The sequence below is a fragment of the Manis pentadactyla genome, chromosome 2, assembly GCF_030020395.1.
Source record: "Manis pentadactyla isolate mManPen7 chromosome 2, mManPen7.hap1, whole genome shotgun sequence".
NCBI lineage: Eukaryota > Metazoa > Chordata > Mammalia > Pholidota > Manidae > Manis > Manis pentadactyla.
The window spans coordinates 233,544,707-233,570,003 of NC_080020.1; the positions used below are offsets into that span (position 1 = coordinate 233,544,707).

A 25,297-nucleotide genomic window follows, 5' to 3' on the forward strand; every position below is an offset into this window, starting at 1 on the left:
TTTCTTTTTCCTGCAATTGGCATCTGCAGCCAAGCAAGGTTGTTCCTACGTGGATAATAGCAAAAAGGAAAGGATATTTTAATACAATTTACAGAAACATGGGTCAAAGTCAATGCGTTCTTTTCCATCTAGAACTTAAAAGGAAGGTGGTGATTGGAGACCCCACTACGGTGCACCTAACGGCTGGAATACGTAAGCGGTTTATTTCACAGTCTGCGCAGAGGCGAGGAAACTGAGTAATGGCAGCCGGGGCACCCCGGCCAGCGCACAGCACGGGCGCTGCCCTTCCGCGGGCGGGAGTCGCCCTGGGCCCGGACGCCGCCCCGTGGGTCCGCGCTGCGCGGGCGGCGGCCCCCGGGGAGGGCGCGGCGGCGGCGCGCGCGCGGCTCACACGTGCTCCTTGTCGAACTCGCACACGAAGTGCATGGTGACGTGGCAGGCCACGTCGTTCCAGCCGCCCGAGGCCACCATCTCCACGCAGTCCTCCTCGTCGTACGCGTTGTTGGGCTCCCCGCTGCTCCACTTGCTGAAGGTCTGCATGGGCGAGCGGTCCGAGTAGACGAACGTGCCCTCCCGCTCCAGGTCATCGATGCCGATGAAGACGCGCGCCAGGCCGGCCTGCGCGACGTAGGCGGCCATGAGCCCGTTGGCGGCCTCGTCCTTGGGCATGCCGAGCGCGCCCCCCCGGCGCTGGCAGGCCAGCTGCGCGTCCGCGTAGCGCTTCTCCTCCTTCACCAGCAGGTACATCTTGCTCTCCGACTCCCGCACGCCGGCCACAGCTGCAGGGGCGGCGGCGCCGGGGGGTGGGGGAGGTGAGCGCCCGCAGCCCCGCCCGCAGCCCCGCCCGCAGCCCCGCCCGCCGAGGGCCTACCGTGCTTGATGAACTTGAGCTCGGCCGTCAGCTGGCTGACCTGGTTGTCCATCTCCCCGATGGCCTTCCTCAGCTGGCCGCACTCACACGGGAGGCCTGCGGAGACAGGGCGGCGGGACTCCGAGCCCGGGGCGCGGCGGCAGAGGCGGGCCCCCCGCCCGCCCGAGGAGAGGCCGCCCTGCTGCGGGGGCGCTGGTCTCCCTGCTGTGAGGCGCTGCGCCGGGTCCGCAGCCCCTCACACTGGTTTTATTTCACGACCTTCACGGTTTATGTCACGACTTACACTTTTTCGAAAGCGCGGTTTTCCCGCACGTCTTTGGCTAGTGTACGTGATACGGCCATGAACACGGGGTGCAGGAGTCTTTGCCAGCTGGTGCCTCCTTTTCTTCAAATACGTTCGCAGAAGCGGGAAGGCCGGCCTCACGGCAGCTCTGCCTCTAAGGTCTGGCGGCGCCTCCGTGCTGCTGCCCCAGCGGCCGCCCCGACTCCCCTCCCCACCAACAGCACGGAGCCCCTGTTCCTCACAGCCCAGCCAGCAGGTGCCTTTTTTTTCACATGCGCCTTTCTACCTCCCAGTGGTTTGATTTGCGTTTCCCTGGTTAGCGATGTGGGGCATCTTTTCACAGGCCTGTTCGCCAGCTGTACGTCTCCTTTGGAGAAGCATCTGTTCAGGGCTTCTGCCCGTTTTTTGATCGGCTTATTTGGGTTTTTTTGGTGTTGAGCTGTGTGAGTTCTTTATATGTTAGCTATGAGCCCCTTTTCAGATAGTGTAACTATTCCTTTTCCCACTCAGCAGGTTCCTCCCGCTTTGTGGGGTGCAGAGGCCTCCCAGTCTGACGCGGACCCACGTTATTTCCTGCGTCGTTGCTTGTGGTGTGGGCAGCATATCCGAAAACCCACTACCGAGGCCGTCGGGGGTTTACTCCTGTTCTCTCCTAGGAGTGTCATGACTCCTGGTCTTACATGTAGGCCTTCCATCTATTCTGAGTTAATTTCTGTGAGTGGTGTGAGACACGTCCAGTGTCATTCTTGCACATGTGAAGACTCAGTTACCCCAGCACCACCCACTGACGGCTGTTCTCCACTGAGAGCTCTCGGCCCCACTGGCTGTGTGTTTATTTCTGGCTCTCGATTCTCCTCCCTGTCTGTGTGTCTGTTTTTATGCCACTACCATACCATTTTGGTGACTATAGCTTTATAGTGCAGTTTCAAGCCAGGAAGAGTGAGGCCTCCCACTTTCCTCTTCTTCAACTAACACTTTTAGGCATATTATAAACCTAGTAAAAATGTAATCACTTCAAGAAGTGTTGTAGAGACAAAAACTAGCCGATCAACCTAAGTGTCTGGTGATGCATAAACTGATAAAGAAATAGAAGGATACATATACAGTGGAATATTATTCCACCTGAAAAAAATGAGGAAATGCTACCACTTGTGACACATGAATGGACTTTGAGGGCACTATGCTAAGTGACATAAGTCAGACAGAGAGACAAATACTGTGTGATCCCACTTATACATGGAATCTAAAAACAAAGAGAGGCCAGATTTGTGGTTCCCAGACACAGGGGTGGTGAAGGGGAGGGGGGGCTGCTGGAGGAAGGGGGTCAAAAGGTACAAACTTCCAGTTATAAGATAAGTAAATAATAGGGCTGCAGTGCCCAGCATGAGGACGATAGTTAACTCTGCTTCATGACATACAGGAAAGCTGTTAAGAGTAAATCCCAAGACTTCTCATCACAAGGATAAATTTTTCTTCCATTTTTCTTCTTTCTTTTCTTTTTATTGTATCTCTGTGAGGTGATGGATGTTAGCTGAACTTACATGGTAGCCATTTCACAAAAAATATAAATCAAAGCATCACGTTGTGCACCTTAAACTATACAATGATGTATGTCAATTATTTCTCAATAAAACTGGAAAAAAGTGCAATTCTCAATACATCTTTTTTAAATTCTTGGAACTTTTATGCCATACCTGGTTCTCCATTAGGGCCAGGGGGCCCTACATCACCAGAATCTCCTTTTTCACCTGGAAAAGGAGAGCAAGGTCAAAGTCACCAAGCAGAGGCGGGACATGTTTCATGAGCTCACAGCCATCACGTTAACAGTGTTACTTCTTCTGTGACTTTTCCCAGACCCTCTTTTTGCTGTGATCTACAGGGAGCTATGGCCTATAGATAATTAGTTCTTCATGCTCTGTTTACATGATATGGAACATATACCTACCATGGGATTTTAGAGATTATCAGATGATCAGTCTTTAAATCAATTCTGGAAAATCCCAGAGGTTTCACAGAATACTTTGTAAATATCATGTCATGAACCCTGAAGTCTGTAACAATGACATTTTATACCGGTTCCCTCCATGTCCTTCATCACAGCAGGAAAATCCAGATGGAATGTGCTGTGTTAGCACCAGGCAGACCCAGAGATTATCTAACCCAAATACAGCAAGGAGCACTTATAAACCCATGCTGAGATCTGAGAGGCAGTGTGGGGTCAGAGGAGGGCACGGCCACCAGGAGGCCTGAGCCCCAGACAGCCTCAGACCGGCCTCCAGTAAGCAGGACACACCACTGGGCCAGGCTGCCTCCATTTCCCCTGACTTCTAAAACAAGGGGGCTGAACAGAATCATGGCAACAAAGCTTTCCAGCTACTCAAAGATTAGACAAAGACAATACAAAAGTCACATGAACATTCCTGAAAAACTGTCTTTCTTCTCCCAGGGAGACCTAGCGTCAGCCGGCAGGGGCAGTGAAGGGGCTGCGGCCGTCCTTCTGTAGCTCCCCTTCCACCTGCAGAGGGAGGGAGGGATCGTGGCCTTCTCCATCCAAATGATCCCTCTCTGCTCTTTTTATCCACATCGGAGACTTGAAAGTAACTGAAAGACCAGCCTGCCAAGGAGCTGGGGTGGCATCGCAGAGATGGAGCAGACTGAGCTGCACCTCGTGAGGAGCTTGGCAAGCTACCCCTTGGCAAGGCATCGACCCTGATCCAGACATGCTGTGCATCAGGGGCACACACACCCTACTTGTACACCAACACCAGCAGGCACACTCTCAACAAAAGCTCAGGAGTGGAAACAACCCACAGGTCCACCAGCAGGTGTGTGGATAAGTGATGCATGGTATATCCGTGCCTTAGCCTTAAAATGGAAGGAAATTCTGACATAGGCTGCAACACAGAGAAATTCTGAAAACACTATACCAGGTGAAATCAGACAGGCACAAAATGACAACTCTGGTATGTTGCATTTGTGCAAAATACCTAGAATAGGCAAAGTCACAGAGACAGAAAGCAGAGGAGAGGTGAATGGGGCTGGGGGCATGAGGAGACCGTGCTTCATGGGTACAGGTTTCTCTTTGCAAATGTCTGGAAATGGTGGTGAGGCTCATAGAGTTAGACGGCAAACTCTACATCAGAGATCTTACCACACGTGTGACGCTACACTTCCTCACACCCTCAGCCCTCTGCACAGCACGCACATCTGTGTGCGCGCACAAGTCAGCCATCCCCATCCACAGGGCAGGCCTTCCACAGGTTTGCCAGCAGCAGAGAGCTCAGCAGGGCAGGCCACACTCTCCCTCACCCTGCTGCTGTGGACCCTTCCTGCCAGGGCCAGGCTGGGCTTGGGGGGCGGGGGGAGTGGGGGAGGTCCGAGGCCGCCAACAGAGCTCAAACCCTGAAGCAGGTCAGCAAGGCAGAAGAACTGGGCACCAGCATCGGGCAGCCCCAGCTGGCCCCACTTCCCTGCCTGTGGTGCCTCATCCCCAGGCCCACACCTGGACCACAGGGACACCTCCGTGGGACCCCACTGAGAGCTCAGGGGCAGGGGCTCCTTGCCGCCTTCACCCCGCTGTGCCCTGCAGGGTTCAGCCAGCTCAGAGCATCTGTTGCCGGGTGGTGGCAAAAGGGAAGAGCTGTGTGGCTCTGAGCCGTCTCTTACCTGTCCTGGGCCTCCGCGTCCTGAGCTGCGCGCCCCCAGCACGTTTTGCCACCAGAGTGCTCTCTCACACCTGCCCCTGCCCTCCCACGCCCCCTCCTCACCCAGAGCTGCCCTGCAGTCTCAGAGGCAGACACGAAGCTGGAGGTGGACAGTGCTTCTGGAGCAGCGCCCTCTGCACGAGTGGGCTGCCCGTGCTCCATTAAACTGGTTCTGGATACGGCCCCTGAGAGGCAGAGTTTGGCCCAAGCACACCAGCTCCTGGTTCTCCATCCCAGGGAACAGAGGGCATGTGCCCCACCTACTGGCACAAAGCCACTCCCCAAATGCAAACACTGGGACAGAATTTATCATGCAGGAGGAACCCAGCAATGAACATGACTGCCAGCAAGACTGTCCCATCTACAGTTATTCTCAGTGCCAGGTGCTGCGAGTCTGGGGGTGTGAGGCAAGGGGTGTGTCGCAAATACCTTTAGAACCAATGGGACCAATTTTTCCATGGCGACCCACACTGCCTTTCTGTCCTTTGTCACCCATGTCTCCTGTGGAAAACAAGAGATCAAAGTTGGTCGCTGCACAGGTAACCTGATCCACCTGTCCAACATCGCACACAGGCACACATGCACAAGGAGCCCGGAGGGAGTGGTCACAGCGCATATCTTCATCTCTCCAAGGTCACGTGTGTGACTGACCCTGGAAGATTCTTCATAGACTCCCCACTGGCATATTTTCCAGAGAAAGACACATATCCCCCAACATTCACATACCCTACAGAACGGAGGCAGCCAAACAGTGCACCCCTGAGCCCAGCCCCACCGCCCACTCTGATCAGGAGCCACAGGGAGGCTGTCTTCCCCTCGGCAGGATGGTGCCTCCCAGCCTTCTTCCTGCCCCAAACCCAGCCAGGAAGCCACCTGTCTGCCAGTGCCCAGGAACTGGGTCACCTGGGCCCCAGGTACACATCAGAGGGCAAAGCTCCTCTCCCACCTAGCATGAGATCTCTCTAGGGCAGGAGGAAAAGGAGGCTGGGGAGCAGCCTCCAGGAGGGCCAGCAGGAGGGCTTCTCCTGCGCCCAGATGAGGCTGCGTCCCGCAGCAACAGCAACCTGCCCCAGCAGACAGCTTCCCAGCAGGAGCCCCCAGCTCTGTGACACTCCCTGCACTCAGGATAGAGAGAGACCGCAGGGCAGAGGAGGCTCGGGATGAATGCAACTCAAAGGGAGTCCCCTGAGGTGGCGTGGCTTACACCCACATAAAGACAAAGATTTACTTTCAGGTGCATGCGTGCCCCTCCGCCCCCCACCTGGCTGTGGAAGTGGTTCCCTAGACGGGGCTTGGAGGGGCTTGTGTACCAGACTGAGTACCCAGACTGCGGCTGCAGCAGGACAAAGCTGTGGCCTGCTGATCTGAGACCAGCATCCTTTCCTGTGCCACGGCAGGAAGAGGACTCCAGGACAGCGTGGCCAGGCTCGCCCAGCTGTGACGGAGGCCACAGATGCTGCGGGCTGCACACTGTGCCCAGTGCTGGGACAGTGACGGGGCTTAGGGCCAGCTGGGGAATCAGGAACAACCCATACGGTTACACACAGGTAAAAGCACTGAGACGGGAAGCCATGGGCTCTGAGGAAGCCCAGCAAGGGCATGGGGGTGGTGCCCAGGAGCAAGATGCAGAAACCGCAGCGGGGAGACAGGAAGGAGGGCGAGGTGGGACCCATGTGGTCACACATGTAGAGAGGGGCAAGGACGGCGGTCAGCAAGGGCAGGCAGAGCTGGATGGTGCAGTGAGGCCGCGGCCAGGGGGACACAGAGAGATGCCCTGGTGGAGGCCAGCCCCGGGATGGCCACTGTGAGGCTGAGAGCAAAAAGAACATATGCCTCTGGTCTGGGCATTGCAGGTGGGTGGTGGGCAGCAGGAGAGGAGGCGGAGATGGCCAGTCCCCAGGTGACACAAAGTCACAGCACCCTGGACGTGCGAGGACAACCTGGGGAGCAGGAGAGGAGCCGGAGATGGGCAGCAGGAGAGGAGCCGGAGATGGTCAGTCCCCAGGCGACACACCCTGGACGTGCGAGGACAACCTGGGGAGCAGGAGAGGAGCTGGTGGTGGGCAGCAAGAGAGGAGCCGGAGATGGCCAGTCCCCAGGTGACACAAAGTCACAGCACCCTGAACGTGCGAGGACAACCTGGGGAGACTGGGTCTGGGACCAGGATCTATATCGGGGTCACCGTGTGTTGCGGGTGACTGAGAACACAGGCCTGGGTCCTGCCCCCAGCAAGAAGGTGCCCAGGAGGTAGGACAGGCCCTGGTGGAACCCTGCAGGACCGAGACGGTCATGGGAAGAGACCAGGGGTGTGAGGGGTGGTAAGATGCTGGGGCATTTGGTGGGGGTACAGAGAGCTCAATGCGTTGGTGCCTAGAGTGTTCAGTGAGGGGTGGGTCACAGAGAAGCTGTAATAGGAGGGGACAGATCCCTCCAACATGGTCGTGGGGATCCGGGGACACAGGCCTCAGTGGGGTGGGACAGGCCACAGCAGAGGCCAAGGAATCGGGGGCTAGGTGTAAGCCAGTCCTTGAAGCCTAAGCTTGGGGAGCACGGGGCTCCCACACAGCACCAGCTTCCCCTCTGCTTGAGCTCCCCTGTCCCCATCCCCAGCAGCCGAGGCTGCCTGCCCACACTGACCAGGCCGCACGTCCCTGAGCCACGGAGGGCTGCCCCCTCCACAGCCCCAGGGACGTCCAGGCCCTGGTACAACCACTAGACCAGCCCTTCCTGCCAGCAGGGTCCATGGAGTATGTTCTTGCTATTTGGAGTCCTGACACTATTTCAACCAGATTAATTCTCTAATAGTGACAGGTCACCGCAGCGAGAGGGCAAGGTAATGAGAAGTCTTCAGTCGGTCAATCTGCCACCCAATCGGTCCATCAGGGCACGCACCCCATTGGTTATCCTGCACCAGGAGCCAGAGATGGCGGCTGACCTGGGCTTGCAGTGACGCACACCCAGATGCCCTGGCAGGAGACGCTGAGCTCCCCTCTCGGGGCCCGCGGGCACTTCCCCGCAAGAGGAGGAACAGGGCTTCTTCCCAGGGCATCAGGCCTCCGGGCTCTGAGCATTTCTGAGCAGGGTCGAGGCCCGCAGCACACCGCCTGGCGGCCACCGCCTCCCAGCTCAGCCGCGGAGACCCACTGGACAGAAAGCTGTCCTTCGCGGACGGGAAGGCGCCTGAGAGCCGGGGCTGCCCCGCACCCCACACTCCGGTGACGGGCAGGGACGTAGAACTACTCTGATTCACCTTCCCCGAGACAGCCCCCCATATTTAAATTAAATTTATCTCTGAATCTGCCTCTCATGTGACTAAAAGGCCTCCCCGGCCCCGCCTCTCCCTGCCCAGCTCCACCCGGTCTGCACACACCGCTCACTCAGGCTCCCAAGTTCCTATGCTGAAGCCTCAAGTGCCACGTGACAGCATTTGGAGGTGGGGAAGGTGCTTAGGTCGCGAGGGAGGAGCCCCCATAGTGGGATTGGGGTCCAGGTTTAGGGGACCCACGAGCTCCCCGGGCCCTCCCCACGTGAGCGCACAGCGACGAGACACCAGCTGTGAGCCAGGAGCGGGTCCTCACGGAGCCCGACCAGAATGCGCCCTGAGCCCAGGGCCCCTGCCTGCGGCTGCTCAAGCCCACGCTGGTGTTGGGCAGCCTGAGCCCACGAGACACCTCCTGCCTCCCCACCCTCGTGTCTATTCACAAGGTCAAAATCAAAAACGTGACCACGGTATTTCTGCTCAGCCTCTTGCAGAGCGTCCTGCGGAAAAACCAGTGTTCCCTGGAATTCTGTACTGTTATTGCTGTTCCCAGGCCGGTCTGCCCGCTGCAGGGGACAACCTTCTTCCATAAGCCTTTTTCAAAAGGCTAACTGTTCCCTAACCCTCCAGCGCGCCCCACCCTGAGGTCCCAGAGTGGACGTGAGCCCTGGAAGTGAACCTGAGCCCCAGGATTTGTCAGGACAAGTTCAGTGTTCATGCTCCTCGTATTCTCATGGCTCCCTAAATGTCACGATGGTTGGTTCCTACACTGTTTGCCGGGGATCAGCCACGGTCGGCTGTGACAGTCTGTATCTCACGCTCACGGGGAAGTTCAGACCTGCTAAGTTAGATTAAAGCCGAGCCCCACAAGCCACTCCAAAGCAGACAGTGCCCAGAAGAGGAGGGAGCTCAGAGACCATCCAACTGCACCCCATCTTCATTCAGATGGGCACACAGAGGCCCAGAGACACCTAGGCATCCGCACCTGCGGTAGTGAGCCGCAGGGTCCTTCCCATCCCAGGACCCCACGGAATCCCCCTGGAGAGGGACAGGACTGCCAGGGTCTGGAACATGACATCTCCGCCCAGGGAGTGCACCTTCTCACGCAAAAGCCGTAACATTATGGTGAAGGCTGGGGGCACTGTCTGGGCAGAGCGTGGCCATCACTCACCTGCACAGTCTGCCGTCTCCTAAGAGGAGCCCACCTGGGACAGGTAGGAAGGGAGCTAGGGAGCTGCCTGGCAGTGTGGGGGGCAACTACTCCCTGAGTCCCCTACAGTGAGGAGCTCCAACCAAGACGACCCCTTCTCCACCCAGACAGGTCCCGGCCGCAAGCAGACAGAAGAGGGCCTTAGGGACTCAGAGCGGGGCCCTGCAGGGACATGACCAGAAACATAACGGGTAAAGGGTTTTCCCCGCGTGGAGTCACCCACCTTAACAGGACAAGCAGTCAGTGACTCACTTCATCGGCGAAGGACGCACGCGTCTGACCACACCGGCTGCTGTGAGGCAGGACCTGGGGGCCACTGCAGAGGGCTCGGCTTTCAGTGCGTCTCTGAGCCGCACGGCCAAACATCAACTCTGGTTCAAGGCTGTCGCTGATGCACAGAGCCTATTCCCAGTGGGTACCCACCTGGCTCCTGTCCTTTGAGAGATGTGGGACCCACCCCAGGGGTTCTGAGAAACAGGCACAAATGCAGAAAATGGGATGCTAGGTGAGACAACCCACCCCACCGCAAGCCCCAGACTCCACGTTTAACGTGTTCCTCAGGGGGCTCTGATGGGCTAACCCTGGAGCGGGACCTGTCCAGGCCCCGCAGGCAGCCCTCTCTGAACGTCCATGTGCAGTCCTGAGGGAACCAGTGCCGACCAGAGCCATCAGTGGGGGCTGCAGTCCTGGGTGGTTCTGCTCACTTTCCATTTTCCAGGGATAAATTAGGACACATCCAGGCACAGTGGATGCCAGGACAGCACAGTCACACATACTGACTTCAACCTCAGTGTCACTGCCGTTACCAGGTTTCCAAAATTCCTATGCCCCAAAGTGGGTGTATTTGAAGGTGGGGTCTTAAGGAGCTAACTAAGGTTAAATGAGGTGGTACGGGTGGGGCTCTGACCCCATAGGACTGGTATCCTTGTAAGCAGACGAAGAGACACCAGGGATGCAGGCAGGGGGATGGCCACATGAGGCGACTGTGAGAAGGCAGCCCAGGAAAAATGAGCCCAGCCCTGAGCATATTCTGGGGACAGACATCCCGCAGGGCCAGTGGCTGCAGACCACTGCAGGTGAGTTCAGCCTGAGGATATGTGTGGTGAGGGCAGTGTTGAGGGCACCTGCTCAGAGTGTCTTGATCTCAGCCTTCTGGGCTCCAGAACCATGATGATAAATGTCTGCTGTGTGGGCCCCGGTGGGTGGCACTGTGGCAGCCACTGCAAACTAGTACACGCCCCTCTGTCCAGAAGAGACCCTGGAGTTCAGAGAGGCAAATGACCCACCAGCAGTAACACAGCAAGTAAAAGATCAGGACACAAAGCGCAGACACAGCAGTCAGGCAGACCAGACCCACTCCCCACCAGCCTCGTGACCTTGGACAAGACGCCATCCACTCTGAGCCTCAGTGTCCTCCTCTGTACAGGGACATCACAGTGGGGTTCACGCCTCGGGTCATGAGCATATGATAATGCAGGTGTCACCCAGACATAGGACTCCGTCTCCCATCCAGGGCCCTAACCTGGGGCTGCAGCCAGGGGGCCCAGTCCCCCACACCAGAGGTCCTCCCCAGCTCCAGCCACAGCAAAGGCTGCCTCTCCAAGAGCTGGGCTGTGTTCATGGGAAGGCCTCCGTGGGGAGGGGCCAGAGACCCCAAGTGGGGCAGCCACCGCCTCTCCAGGCACAGCTGCCCCCCACTGAAGAACTCTCTGGCCACACGAGGCGCTGTATGCTGGTGCTGGGCACACACAAACGTGTGTGCACACACGATATACACACAAATGCATGCATATACACATGCATACGCAGACATGTGTAGATGTACATACACTATATACTCACGCACACTAACATGCATACATGACATGTGTACACGTCCCACGCATGCATGCACATATATTCCAACACACATGCACATGTACTGTACATACATACAGTTGCAAATGCACATACGCCAGCATATCCTTTATCCTTACTCCGCATGAGGGTGTAAAGCTATAAGCTAAGCAGGGTGGAACCCAGACCACCAGAGCAGCACAGCACACGCGCCTGGCACCATGACCCCTCACACCTGAGATCTGTTTCCACGGCAGGCTGATGTCTAACAGAAATATTCCCTTTTGGGCATGTTAGAGAGGAGAAAAGTGAGAACATTCAAATCCCATGGCCATCCACCCAGGCTTGTTTTAGCTTGCAGACATGTCCTGGAAAATAGTGCCTGGGCAGAAAGCAGTGTGGTCACAAGCCCAGAGGTTCTCAGAGGCGAGGATAAGAACAAGGGCTCTGCTGCCTTCTGCCTGATTCCAAGGCCTTCCTGTGCCTCCAGCCCGGAGCAAACACATCTCCCTCCCCTGCTGTGGGAGACGGGTGAACATGCCCTGGACACCCTGAGACCCTGCCCCGTTAGGGTGCAGGCCCTGCTGGCAGAGGCTGCCTGCCGGGCGAGGCCCCACTAACGCGACGTGCAGCACACACCTGCCCTCCAGACAAGCACCAGGAACACGCTCACGGCGGCAGCTAAGTCTTACTGTCATGACGACGACACAGCCCTCTGCAGTAGAGCCGGGCAGGAAGGGCACTTGGAGAGCAGCTTCCTCTGTGATTTTTAGTGAAGGGCAACACGCACGTTCCAGAGCCCAGAGCGCCTCTCACCCCCCAAGCTGTGCCAGGAGGGGCCCCCCTAATCCTGTCCTGGCTGCAGTCTGGGGACAAGAAGCCAGGAAAGCTGAGCTGACCGATCCCAGCAGGTGGTGTAGTATCGCCACACAGCTACGTAGGCTGCAAATGTGGGAGTTATTCTCACTTCAATCAAGGACAAAGCACAGCACAGGGCTTCTGGGGGACCCACCAGCGAGACTTTCATTGTTATTTCAGAAGGCAACCCGTCAGCCTGCGTGTACTTTCTCCTGCTGCTCCCCACAGCGGAGGCTGCTCTGTGCCGGCACCCTGAGACCCCCACCTGCAGCCGGGCCCCACAGGGACGCAGCCTGTGTTCAGGGAGGCTGCAGTGAGGAGCTCGCCCAGGTGAGGGCCTGTCACCCCTGCTGCGGAGAACGCTGAAGTCCTGCCCAAGCAGTCCAGGGCAGCAGAGGCTCTCCTGCGCATCACACCCACTTCGCGGCTGGGGACTCGGGTCCAGCACTCTGCAGTCGGCCACCGCTCTCCAGGACCGAGGACGGACAAGCCCAGGCCGTCAGCACCTAGATGCCTGGGGGAGCCACGCAGAGGCTACAAATGCCTGGGCCTCTGGGGAAGCCACACTGCCCAGGGGCCTGGCCACAGCTCCGGCCACCTTTATAAAGACATGCTGACATCCACGATGTGGTGCCTGCCCACTGTTGGGACACCAAAAAACAAAGAAAGGAACAAAGAACATCTACACGTCCATAATGCTATGACCCAGAAATGTTCACTTCTATCTCAGTGCATTTCTTTTCTATCCTTTCTCTGTCTTTTTCTGTAACTACTTTAATCAACAGTATGACTATTCCTGCTTCTGTTTTATTCTCACACATTGTATCACATCACGGCCAATCCTCTTCTTAAAGATCACCTAAAAAGGAGATTTCCTAGATTTCTATGTTAACTATGCCCACTACTCAATAACCCAAATCACCCTGCTCGGGTTGACTTGCTCTCTATATTCTGCAAAGTAGCAAAGGCCCCGAATCAAAGCTGCTCATTCCGTCCTCAGTGATGCCAACACCGAATAAACCAATGACCACGCAGCGACTCCGGGACTGGCGTGCCCAGGTGGAGCCCAGGCTGCTGAGGTGGGGCTGTGAACAGCCAGCTCCCCTGCCCTGACCCCCAGTGACTCCACTCCAGAACACAGCACTCGGGAGGAACCGTAAGTCACCTATGGACATCAGGCATCTGTGAAAAATGCTGACACTAAAATATGACATTAAATTTAAGAAATAGGATGCCAACTTATAGAACAATATAATTACATTTACAAAAGGGAAGTAAGTGGCTATCTCACTGCTTTTAGATATAGATTTTCTATCATGAGGAGCTGTTACTGTTGTATGTTGGAAAATTCTGACACAAGGCAGCTACTGAATCCAGCCCAAATTTAGCCCCACATTGTCCGCTGCTTTCCGCCTCAGTTTACCCTCATGCGTCCACGTGTCTCCTCCGCTGGGCTCTGCGGCTCCAGGTTGCCTTCTCCCAAGTGCTCAGCACCTAACAGATGCCTGATCCAGCAGTTCAGTGATAGGAAAATGCAATGAGCTGGGCTCTTTCCTTGCCCAGCGCCATTCATTCCGTCGGGAGACTTACAAGGTGTAACAAGCATCGACAGTTGCTGTGGGCTGGCACTGCCTTTTCCAGAGTGAGCAAGAGGAAGACGGCGATGCAGCGTGGACAGCGGGCAAGAGTCTGCATCAGCAGGAAGCGGGCGCTAGTGACACTTGTACAATGAGCTCAGACACCATTACTTTGAAAAACGTCGATGAAAGGGCATCATGAAAATGAATTCGTGACCATCTAGAATAGGGGAGCTAACCACTTCCTAGTTGTGAAACACGAAATCATCCACACAAGAAAATAGCGGAACTCGCTTTATCACTGTAAACTTCAGAATTATTTAGTTCAATGATAAAATAAATGACACAATATATCTAGAGCATTTTCAGCTGTTACAAGAAGCATACTAATTAAGCACAAGTAATAAGTACTTGAATTCTAAGATACTTTAAATGCTTTATAACCAAGAGACTTGATGGAGCAGCGACGTCACTGCCCACACAGACGTGGGAACACGCAGGCCATGGAGCCTCTGCTGCCGGCCTCTGGCTCAGCCGTCATCTCAGGGAGCCATGCTGCCTCCGTCCTGACACCCACACCGCTCCCACAGGGGCCTCCGGGCCCAGCGTCCCTGCCTCACGCACCCGGGCATGTTCTGAGCAAACACGGGCTGCACTTTCATGAAGACAGGGGAAGACTATTCCTTTAGGGTGGGAAGCACATGGACCGGGCCTAAGAATATACGTATCGATAGCCTTTCTTAAAGTTCCTAATTCCACTTCTGGCAACTTATTCTAAGGAAATATTCAGAGATAGGCACAGAAAGTGCAAGTACAAGAGTATGGTGCACACCCAGGAGATGAAGGACCCAGAAGGGTTTCGTTAAAAAAGAGAAACAACCCCAAGGCAACAAAAAGACAGAAACATAATACAAGTGACTTAAACATATCAAAAAGTGACCTACTTCATTCGTAGAAGAGAAAGTGCACCCACCCACATGGAGGTGCCTGTGGCTGCCAGAGAGCCGGCAGCTTCTGGTCGGGCCCTTTGCACTCCCGGGGAGGCCGCGGGTGCGGCCCACTCTTCTGCAGGACGCGCGTGCACTTTGACGTGGCAGTCACAGGGCTAGCGGCCTGTCTCCGTGCCTCCTCGTGCATGTTAATAGTGACACACACAAGGACGTTCTCTGCAGCAGAACCCAAGGAACGCGCTGAGCTGCAGTAACGGGAGACCAGTTGGCTGCAGCGTGGGGTGCTCGTGCCACGGATACCACACCACTGCTGGAGCTGAGGAACCGTGTCCGCCCCACACAGGCCGAGCCCCAGGCACATCGCTGAGGGAACAGAGTGAAATCACACACACAGACCATGCAGCCACTTGTGCAAAAGCAGAGGAACAGCGTACACGTTTCTTGCCAGTTCCTATGCTCTCTCTGTAAAGAAGGACTGGCATGAGAGCGGCTGTCAGGGAGCACAGGAAGGGGCTGTCACTGTGCACAGTTTCTGCATGTTTTGAAATCTGAACTAGGAGAATAGTTAATTTGTATTTCTAATCATTTTTTTTATGAGTAAAGGAAAAAATATAAATAAAATTCATGCCTGGGGTGTAAGGGTGGACAGCAGAGGGAGCAGACAGAAATGCTCTGGCCTGGACAGTGATGGGGCTTCCCAGGCAGGAGCAGCCTCAGACTTGGTGACGGTGCACTTGACAGAATGAGCACAAATTGCATCCCAGAGGGCGAAGAAGTGGGCCCGGGCTTAATGACACTCAATGACCTTTGCATTGTTATGACAACTTTTTTAAAACTGGAAACCACCCAACTCTCCAGTGTCAGGAGATTCTTAGGGGCCTGGCTCCGTAAATCTCAGTATAGATTCTCAGAATTGTGTGTAAATATTGACAAAACACTTTTACAGACAGCTTTTAATGACCTGTTAACAAATTTTAAAGCAGCAAAAGTCAGTATATCCTGGTGATAACACCATTTGTTGAACATCTACAGTTTACCACCTGGCCACTATGACCTATTTCCTGTGAGCCTCCACACATTCCAGGCAGCAGGAATTGCACTATCTCACTAATGTAGAAACAGATTCCAAATGATGAGGATCCCTTAAACATAATGGGGATACACTGAGTAAGCTTGCACACCCACCTGTCCACACTCTCCACTGCCTGCACACCTCCACCACTGTTCCGGCTCCTCCATCCCGGTTCCGGCTCCTCCATCCCCACCCATGCCTCTCCATCCCCACCAGCATCCCTCCATCCCCATTCACATTCCTCAACCCCATTCGCGCCCCTCCATCCCCACCCCCCACCCCGAGCTGCTTACACACCCTCACATTTGCATGTATAGTTGTAACACTCACAAATGAGCCCCATTTCGCAGACAACGGTGCAGAGGGACGCACAAGCACTGAGTTCTGTGTTCAGGGCCACCCCACCTGGGCACCTCCAGAGAACTCTGCTTCCTGGCTCTTGACAACCAGGGAGCACTGTTTAAAGAGCCCTCTCCGTGCCCTCCCCTCTCCAGGCCTTCCACCTCCGAGGCCCTCCCAGGAGCCAGAGCCCCCTCAGACCCCCCCCCACCCCAGTGGCACCTGCAGGAGCTGGGCCTGCCTGCCAAGCTCTGGGGGCTGAGGGGCGGCAGATACCTTTCTCTCCCGTGGGGCCCACTCGTCCAGGCCGTCCCGGCGCACCTTTGTCTCCCTTCTCGCCCGCGTCCCCTGTGGAGGAAGTCACATGCGTTAGGGCTCACTCTGAGCTCAGGGCCCTAGTGAGGCCTGAGCTGGGACAGGAGGCTCTCGCCCAGTCGGTGCCACCCACAGGCCCCTGGCCACGCCCTCCCACCCCCAGGGTTCTCACCCTTCCTCCCCCCTCCCACCCCCAGGGGTCTCACCCTTTCTCCCAGGGGACCCACTCCTTCTCCCCGACTCTCCACCCCTTGGCCCAGGTCCGCAGGGCGCCCGGGAACCCAGCCCCACGTCTGTTCTCAGGACTCTGCTCCCTGCCCCACCTTTCCCTGTGGGAATGTGGTCCCTCCCAAGCACCCCTCGGCGGCCCCCCGCCTGCCCTCTGGGCACAGAGCTCCCTCATTCCCTCCCGCTGCTCTGCTACCCCACCGCCCTTGTGGCCATATCAAAACAAACAGCGTCTCCCGCACATCCAGCCGACATGCCAGGGAACGAGCTTGCGTGCTCACGTCATGCCCCGTCCCTCGGCAGGAGGCCCCAGGGCGCACACTGCTGCTCGGAGCCCGGCACCAGGGGCAGGTCCCCTGCCTTGGGCTCATCGGCCAGCGTGTCCTGCCCCCAGGCTGAGGGGCTACCTGCTCCCCAGCCTTTATCACGACCCCAGTGGTTCAGCATGTGCCTGCTATTCTTTGCTTCATTTCTTATTCTGTTCAGACCTGAGCGGGGAGACAGGCTGTTTGCTGAGTCTCCCAGATACCTCCCAAATCCACCTGCACTTTTCCCCAGAAACGAGTCCCTCCTGTGGCCTTGCCTGGCTGTGATGACACCCTGATTCCTCAGAGCCCAAGCCCTGCGGTCTTCTCTGGTGTTCTGTCTCCCTCATGGATAAACTCAAGCACCTGCCCAGCTCTGTGACAACCACCGGCCTGGCTTCCTCTCCCGTCTGCACCCCTGCTCTTGCTTGCGCCAGCCGGGGGGCTTCATGCCCATCTGCTTCTCCACAGCTTTGTAGGGAATGGCCCACAGAGCCTACCCTCCAACTGCCCGGCGCGGGAAACAGAGACACGAGGAAACGGGGAGACGCCCTGTAAGGCGGGGCCTGCCTGGTCCTCCCCCACCCCCATCCTAACCTGGGCCAGAACCATCTCCTATCTCGTTATGTTATTTCCCTTCTCAAAAGACATCCAAAACCACCAGGGGTCTCAATTTATATGTAAACCAAGTTACAAGTAGGTCCTGTTGTTAAGATCCTGGTCACAAGGCCCACCTGGAACCAGCCTGTTCTCAAACTGTTGCCTCTGCCCGGCCAGCCTTGATGATCAACCCCCCTGTCCAGGTTAGACCTTCTCACCTGACTCTCCAGGAAGCTTTTCTTGAATCCCCCACGGACCTGTTTTCTCGAGTGACAGGGACTGTGCTCCGTATCACAGCCATTTTTAGGTGGACTCGTCTGCATAACTGCTGCACAGCCCCAGGGGCGTGCGTGGGGGCTGGGTGGCCAGTGGCCCTCGCACCTCGCATAGCTCAGGCCGTCTGCAAAGTCTGCCTTCGTCTCTGAATTCTCCACACACACCTCCACTTGGTGAGGGTCTTAACTGAGATTACACATTCCCCAGTGAAATTCTGAAAGCTGGTAATCTGGCCTAAGGGAGGGGTCGTTCCAATTAGACTTCAGCAGCAAAGAGAAACACAAATTGAGTGCCAATAAAGATCCGAAGACAGAACTGGCATGTCACTGTCACCCCCTGCCCCCAGGACGGCTGCACACAGCCACCTGCCAGAGGTGGGCTGACTCCTGTGGGTGGACACACTCAGCACATATGTGGCCCTTGAATCTCAATTTTTTTCTTTTTGAAAAAAAAGAAAGAAAATTATTATAAAAGCAATACTTGGAGAAGGATTGATAGTCTAGCAATAAACACCAACGATCAGGAGCTCACTGCCCAGAGTCAGCGGACACCTGTGAAGCACCAACACCAGGAGAGAGAAATGACGGAGAGGCACAGTCCCAGTCCTGGGCCACCAGAACCTGGCTCCGAACAGCACCGAGCAGCCCCAGGCAGACAGGAGGGCGCACGTGGGCGCGAGCACAACCTGCAAGGAAAAGGGACTGGCTGGGGATCCTCAGGACAGCCAGCGACAAAGGTCAGTTCAGGAAACAAGATTAGCATGAAGAACGCGTGCACAGCGCAACACTAACAGAAAAAAACCCCGAAGTTCTTTTTGGTCTTGAAGTTACTGGGTTGAAAGCTGAATAGAAACCTCACAAATTCCAAAACCTACCTAACAGGGATTACAGAAAGCGAGAACAGACCAGGGAAGCCACAGCAGCTGTGCAGATTTGGCGGCTGCGATCTCCTAGCAGCAAGCGAAGCCTTGGGGACGACGGCGAAGGTGCCCAGAGCGCCCCCTGGGAGAAGCGAGGGGAGCCAGCTTGACAGACTCAGTGCGGCGCCGCAGGCTGACGGGAATAAAGAGAGAATTCTACACACGCCCAAGAGGAGAAAGAACTTTTGAAGACATATGTGGGTGAGAATCAGATTGACATAAGTATTCTCATTAGCAACACGGACACAAGAATAAAAGGAGGCAGGACTTCAAGGTAAAAGCCGAAATTCAGACTGGACCTCAGGAGGTGCTCTGCGGAGGCGGCTATTAACTGAGACCTGCTGGGCCACGACAGGGGGCCTGGCAAGGCCTACAGAGAACCTGCTCCGAGGGAGGGAGCCCTGCAGGTGAGGTGGGGAGAGACAGGGCGCGGCCGGCCCGTGGGCCCAGGACACCTGGGAGAAGTGGGCACTCAGACCGCACGCCGAAGGGCCACGGGAAGCCAACACATGCTTTACACAGAGGAACAACCCGGTCCACCCAGGTGGGGCCAGAAGAGTCCGGGCCAGAGGCGAGCATCTATCACCTCCCACGTACAGCGGTCTGCCCCCACGTCCATCTCCCCCCAGACTGAACCCTCCCTGGACACGGAGCGCACAGCTCCTGCATCACCAGGCCTCCCAGAGCACCCACACCTGGGAGAGGCCTCGGCCACACGGGTGCTGCCACACTCATGGAGAATGAGTGCCTGGCATACCTGCTAACTTCCCGTTTGCAGGTTAAGGTGACTGTTAAAGAGTTGACCCATGGCATTCCCTTGTTCCCATAATTTAAGGTCACCCCACCACGTGAGGCAGGATCATGTTCCCTTTACAGATGAAGAGCCAGGCCCAGAGGAAGCAATGCCTTGACCGCACCTTCCTAAGCATCAAAGGCTTTATCGGAGTAGGGCTGAAGCAAACAGGCCGCCAGTTTGCTGACCCCACTCACCTACTTTCCCCTCCGCTGAGAGGAGCGGAAGGCCAGCAGCCCGGCACGGTAACTCCTGCCATCTCTGCCTGCGTCCACATGCCTGCATCTCATCTGCCCGATTGTCCTCGGCAGCCATGGGAGGCACCGGGAGACCCTGAACAGTGCCACACATCGCAAACTCCTTACCAAAGCAGGAAAGAGGAATACTAAGCACGTCATTAAAAACAGTAAGACTTTATAAAGAGTAGGTCTAATGTGAGCTTTCTTCACAGCTCCCGGCTGGACACTGTTCTCCCCAAGGATCCTGCTGGACTGGCGACTGACCCTACTACATGGGACCAAGTCCGCTTCAGCCTGGTGTTCCTGCAGTGGGGTGTCCACCTGCCAGGAAGCCCCCTTACACCGGAGCTATGTCAGCTCTCCAGCCCCATTCCCCATCTCCAGTGAGGATGGAATGAACTGTCCTGAAAAACACTGTGCTGGCTGACGGCATCAAACGCTCTCCCTGCCGTCCCAACGCTGGAAGGCAGCACCGGAGACCCCAGAGTCCAGGCAGGGCTGCCTCCCGGCCCTTCCTCCCCTAGTGACCTTGACTTCTCCTTGGAGACAAACCCTCCACATGCTTCTGAAGAACAAAGGCTCTTTGCAAGCACGTTCATATTGAAACATTCGTTGCCTGCTCGTCTCAGGGGACATAAGATCTATGCCCCTGCTGGCAATAACTCTGGGACACTATTTCTGTAAACCTCTCCACTCAGAAATTACAGGTATGCCTGGGAAGCATGATAGCCTCTTTCCGAGTCCTTTTATTTATCAGGCATTTGGTACTGATTTACTACATAAAGTACAGGTGACAAGTTACTTCTCTACCTGGAGAGACCAACATTTCAACTGTCTAGCTCATTTTCCATCATTGTTAACAAACTGCTCCCTCCTCTCAAGGAAATAAAGAACATGGGGTCGGTATTTAAGTGCTTGCCTCCCTGCATATCATAAAAATCTATCAGCAAAAAGCTTTCGCCTAGATTACATTTGGGGTAATTCTCGACCCAGCTAGGAAGGCATTGCATGAGATACTTTGATGTATTTGCAGCCATGGACGCTCATGCCCTCGTGACACCTGCTTCTACAGCAGAACAAAGGCACCCCGAGCAGAGTCGCCCCTGCAAAGCACATCAGTGCAAACACCGCAGCATGAAAGAGCAATGGGCGTTAGGCGATAGCCAAGCATTCACCCTGCGGGGCAGACAGGCCTACCAGTAGTGACACAATGTCCAGTGCGTGGGTTACTCAGGCCACATCACTGGCTTTATCAACACTGTTTAAAGTAACTTGATAAAACATATAAGAATAATTATGCTATTTCAAAATTCTAAGCAATGGCTTTGTTAATATACATATTCTCCTACCTATATAACCAACTTTTCAGCCATTAGAGAAAGACTGCTTTTTCCATCAAAATGAGTTGTTACACATTTAAACCATTCTTAAAAATCTCCTCCTATGGTGCATCTCCCATGTTACAGGAGATTTGTTCTAGAGTTAGGAGCTGTGTGCTTAGGAAGCCCCAAGTGATGTCAAACAAACAACTGTCCAAATGTAATAATATAACCTCCTGAGCCTCAAGCACGTGCTCCGGGATATCACCACCATCAAACCCTCATGAAACCCTGAAGCCGAATCATTCTCCCAATTTGATGAATGGAGACCGAGGCAGAGGACAGGTGAATGGTCACACCACACAGCTTGTGCAGTGAAGTGCACTGCTGTGTCTCCAAGCCCGCGTCCTTCCCACCACCTGCATCCCTGAGGGTCCCTGAGGGTCCCTGAGGATCCCCGAGGAAGGAAGCCACACACACAGAGACCCAGAACCCACCACAGGGCCCAGGCTGGACAGGCAGGTTGCACACGTTCCCCATGCACACTTCTAAAAAGCATCTAGCACGGCTTCTCACCAACAGCTATGCACTGAGGCCAAGAGCCCCCTGCTCCCATGTGGGGGCCATAGACCCTGCTCCTGATCCTGGATGCCAGAGCAGAAGGGAGCCCCCAGGACCCAGAGTCGCCACGTGGGAGTGGGGGAGCCCTGCTCTTGCCCCCCACCTCGTCTTCAGACCTACACCCAACCACAGCGCCAGGTGAGGGCTCTTTCACCCAAACCTTTGAGTGAGCAGCACAAGTTGGACGGTGTGAGTTTCTTCCAACATAATTAAAGTATTTTACAAGAGGGTTGGCATGTTTATGATCACTAAAGGCACAACGCGGAGGGCTCGCAGGCCCCAGCTCTCTTCGTGGTCCCACAGCCGTGAAAGCAGCTCAGAAAGACCCTCCCAAGCAGGGCTACGCCCCAGGGTCTGTGCGTGCCAGGTCCTAGTGTGGCTGCCCCCGAGAGGGCCTGCAGGGACGATGGTCCCCACCACACCGGCCACCCACTGCTTCTCCTCACTGAACCAAGGCCTTGCCTGCCCTCAGCAGGAGCCTCCTGTCCCCAAGCCCCCAAGGGTCTGACCTCTGGAGATGCCAGCTCTCCCCTGGTGGCCATTTTCATCGTTGTCTCTCTCCAACCAACCCAAGTGGGTGGGGGCGCCAGACGGACACTGGGGACGAGGGAGGTGACCTGTCCCAGGGCAGCCCCAACTCCTGCTCTAAGGAGCACTGGGCCAAACTCCCCCATCCCCATTCTGAAATCCTTTACAATTTCTGAAGAAGGGGCCTGTTCATTTCACACAGGGCCTAGAATTAAGCTGCTAGGGTCACAAGGTTTTGGAATCTCTTGCCTGTGCTTCATAGAAACCAGACACTTTCTCAAAGAAAGATGCCAGTCTGAGGGCTCAGACACCCCTCCCTGCACTGGTGCCCACCCACCAGCTCTGCAGGGGCAGCTCTACCTGGAGGTAAGTCACAAAGTGACAAGAGAACACAAATGTTTTGATGTTTAAAAGAAGAAAGAGCTCTCAGGAACCGGTGTAGCACAGGCTTCATAGCTGTGCAACCCAATTTGGCAAACTGTTAAATTATCAATCTGCAAAACGGACCAGATGAGATCAAGTCATCCTGAGTCACGTGCAGTGATGTGCACAGTGCCTGGAACAAACGTCCATTGCTTTACAGGGTCCCTGAGGAGAGGGCAGAGCTGTGAATAAACAGCTAGCTGCAGAATTTCAGAATGCCTGGGCCGGAGAGAGTGCACACTTTGCACAGTCACCCCTTGTTTTACAGATGGGGACACTGAGGCCCACCGAGGTGCCAGATCTGCCCAAGGTTGGACCTGAGCCAGCACCACCCTGTGTCAGCCACACCCAGGCCCCCACCCACGGCCACCACCTGAGGCCAGGCCAGGCGGCCCAAGCCGCGGTTACCTTTGAGGCCGGGGACGAGAATCTGCACAGAACAGGCGTCGTCCACTTGCTGCTGAGGAGATGTGGGGCGCAGCAGCCACAGGAAGGCCAGGCTGAGGAGTGCCAGGCCCCTCTCCATAATGCCTGCAGCAGGGCCCTGACTCCTGGCACAGGAAGGGGTGAACTGATGGAATTCACACATCAGAGGGTAAGTGACGGTGTGAGGGCCAGGGGGATGAAGCAGGGCTACACCCTCACTCCCGTGCCCTCGGGGCGCCCCGTGCCTGTGTCCCCTCCACCCAGGCCTCACCCAGGCCCAGACCCACAGCCCTGCCTGCAGAAATAAGAGCAGCTTCCGCCCCAGAGTTGTGGCCCCTGCCCACTTAGGGAAGGAATGTCGATTCATAAACGGAGAAGCCACAGCCCCCAGGCCTCTTAAGAATAACATCCTCATCTCCAGGAGCCCAGGAGAGAACAGGCCTGCTCCTCAGAGGGGAAATTCAATTTAGAATTCCTAGTAGAAATACACTTTAAGAAAGAAGTAATGAAGACAATGTCCCTACAGCTGGACATTTCCGTTGAGCTTCCAGGGTGGGCCCAGCATCTTGCAGTGCTATAAATACATCTGGAGGACCACATCCCCCGGGCAGCCGGGAGCTGGGGTCTCCCTAGCAAGCACATCCCCACCGCCACCTTGAGGTCCTGCTTCTACAGTGACAGTGGGCCTCCCCTGGGGCTGCAGCCCCGACAGATTCCATCCGAATGGCATACATTGTTGTTATCTTTCTACCAAGATTGCAAAGAAAAGGTCTTTTCCCTATTATTTTTTCCTAACTTTATGCAAATCACCTGTCTGTTCCCTATTTGGCATATAGATCCCATCACTGGAAATCCAGGCATGCACATGCCCGGCTTTCCAACTTTTTCTTTTAACATCAGGACTACCATCTAACTTCAGCCTAGCAGAAAAGCAGTTCTGACCACCAGGTGTCAAGGCAGGAAGGGCCACCTATGACACTGTCTTACCCAATTTGATGCCCCCCTATGAGATGATCCTGTTCGCCCTTGAGCGCCGGCTCAGTTCTGGCTCCTTGCGCCCCTTGGGCTCCCAGCACGGAGCCCAGACAGGCGCCAGCTGTGGAGTGTGCTGTGGTCCGCACAGCCCCACCCGCAAGTGGTCACCAAGCCAAGCAGAGCCTGCCCTGGCTGCTCAGGAATAGTTGGTTGGTTCTACAGCACTTTTTATCCTGGGTCTGGGAATTATGAAAAAATTGCTTCACCTCTTTGAACTTGTGTAAACCCAAGGGCTTACCTCCATCATGCAGCAAATAATCTAAATCTTTCTCCTCAGATGGCTACACGAACTCTCCACCAGGAGCTCCTGAACTAATCACGACCGGAATTCTGGTGCCCGATGTGACAGACTCAATCCTTATCTAAGAGCCCCAGCTCCCAGCCCCACCCAATTCCTACCTCTCTGGAATCTCGCCTTCCGGTCAGCGCTCCACCAGCTAACCGGAGCCGCCGTCCCCAGCCTAAGGGCCACACCAGGCAAAGAGGTGTCCTGACCGCCAGGGGACTGAGAGGACACTGCACTGGGGCCCTCATGGTTGCTATTTACAGTGGCCGGCGGCCCCCACTGAGGCCAGCGTCAGGCTGGGGTTCTGCAAGCTTATCTGCAAGCCGCTTCCTGTTTGAATTACGCCAGCTGTCCTGTCCAGCAGCAAAGGGCAGTGCGGGAATGCGGGCTCTCTGGGCGGCTGTGGGGCCCTCCTGCAGGGCCCCTTACCCCTTACCCCAAACCTCCAACCGCTCTCTTTTTTGTGTCTTTTCTGTTCTTTCTTTTTCTGAAAAGAGTATTCGGTTGAGTATGAGGAAGAGGGTAATTATCACAGTATCACATCAGACAGAAATAAAAGCAGCTGACATATTTTTTTTCCATATGGGGTTTCACTTCAAAAGCCTTGTCTACTGCTGGTTGACCTGACGCATGGTGAGACCCCAACTCAAGCCATTCACTGAAGCCTCATTTCAAGCAATACAGGCCAAAAACATGGCTTTGCGGTGGGCTGGGCAGACCCAGCTTTCTGTGATTCTGATCTAAGTATCACGTGTAACTGGAATCGCACAGTATGTGTCTTTCTGTCCGCTTCCCTCACTGAGCGCAATGTCCTCGAGGTTCTTGTGATGGTGTGCGTCTGAATGTCCCTCCTCTTTGAGGCTGACTACTCCACCACAGCCACACCACAGTTTATCCAGTCCCACCAGTGGACACGTGGGTGGCTGTTCCAGCCACGGTATCACTGCCACCAACACGGGTGTGCAAGCATCTAGAGATCCTGTTGTCTGCCCTTTGGGTTCATACACGGAAGTGGGACTGCTAGA

At 55.6% G+C, this 25,297-nt stretch overlaps 1 protein-coding gene across 3 annotated transcripts; it reads right to left on the bottom strand.

The window, feature by feature from the left end:
* Positions 1–24,707, bottom strand: COLEC11 (collectin subfamily member 11). 3 transcript variants are annotated; one of them, XM_057497480.1, is made up of 7 exons: positions 24,386–24,707; positions 22,934–23,096; positions 16,236–16,307; positions 5,288–5,359; positions 2,849–2,902; positions 872–967; positions 1–779 (listed from the first exon to the last, which is right to left on the bottom strand). In XM_057497480.1, the coding sequence occupies exons 1-7, from the start codon at positions 24,518–24,520 to the stop codon at positions 388–390; spliced, it is 984 nt and encodes a 327-aa protein (XP_057353463.1). In that variant the 5' UTR covers positions 24,521–24,707; the 3' UTR covers positions 1–387. The 3 variants fall into 3 exon arrangements, with proteins under 3 accessions (XP_057353463.1, XP_036737748.2, XP_057353464.1); XM_036881853.2 differs by having other exon boundaries at positions 7–779; positions 22,934–23,076; positions 24,386–24,477; XM_057497481.1 differs by lacking the exon at positions 24,386–24,707 and adding an exon at positions 23,939–23,957 and having other exon boundaries at positions 7–779; positions 22,934–23,076.
* Between the last annotated feature and the right edge of the window lie 590 nt (positions 24,708–25,297).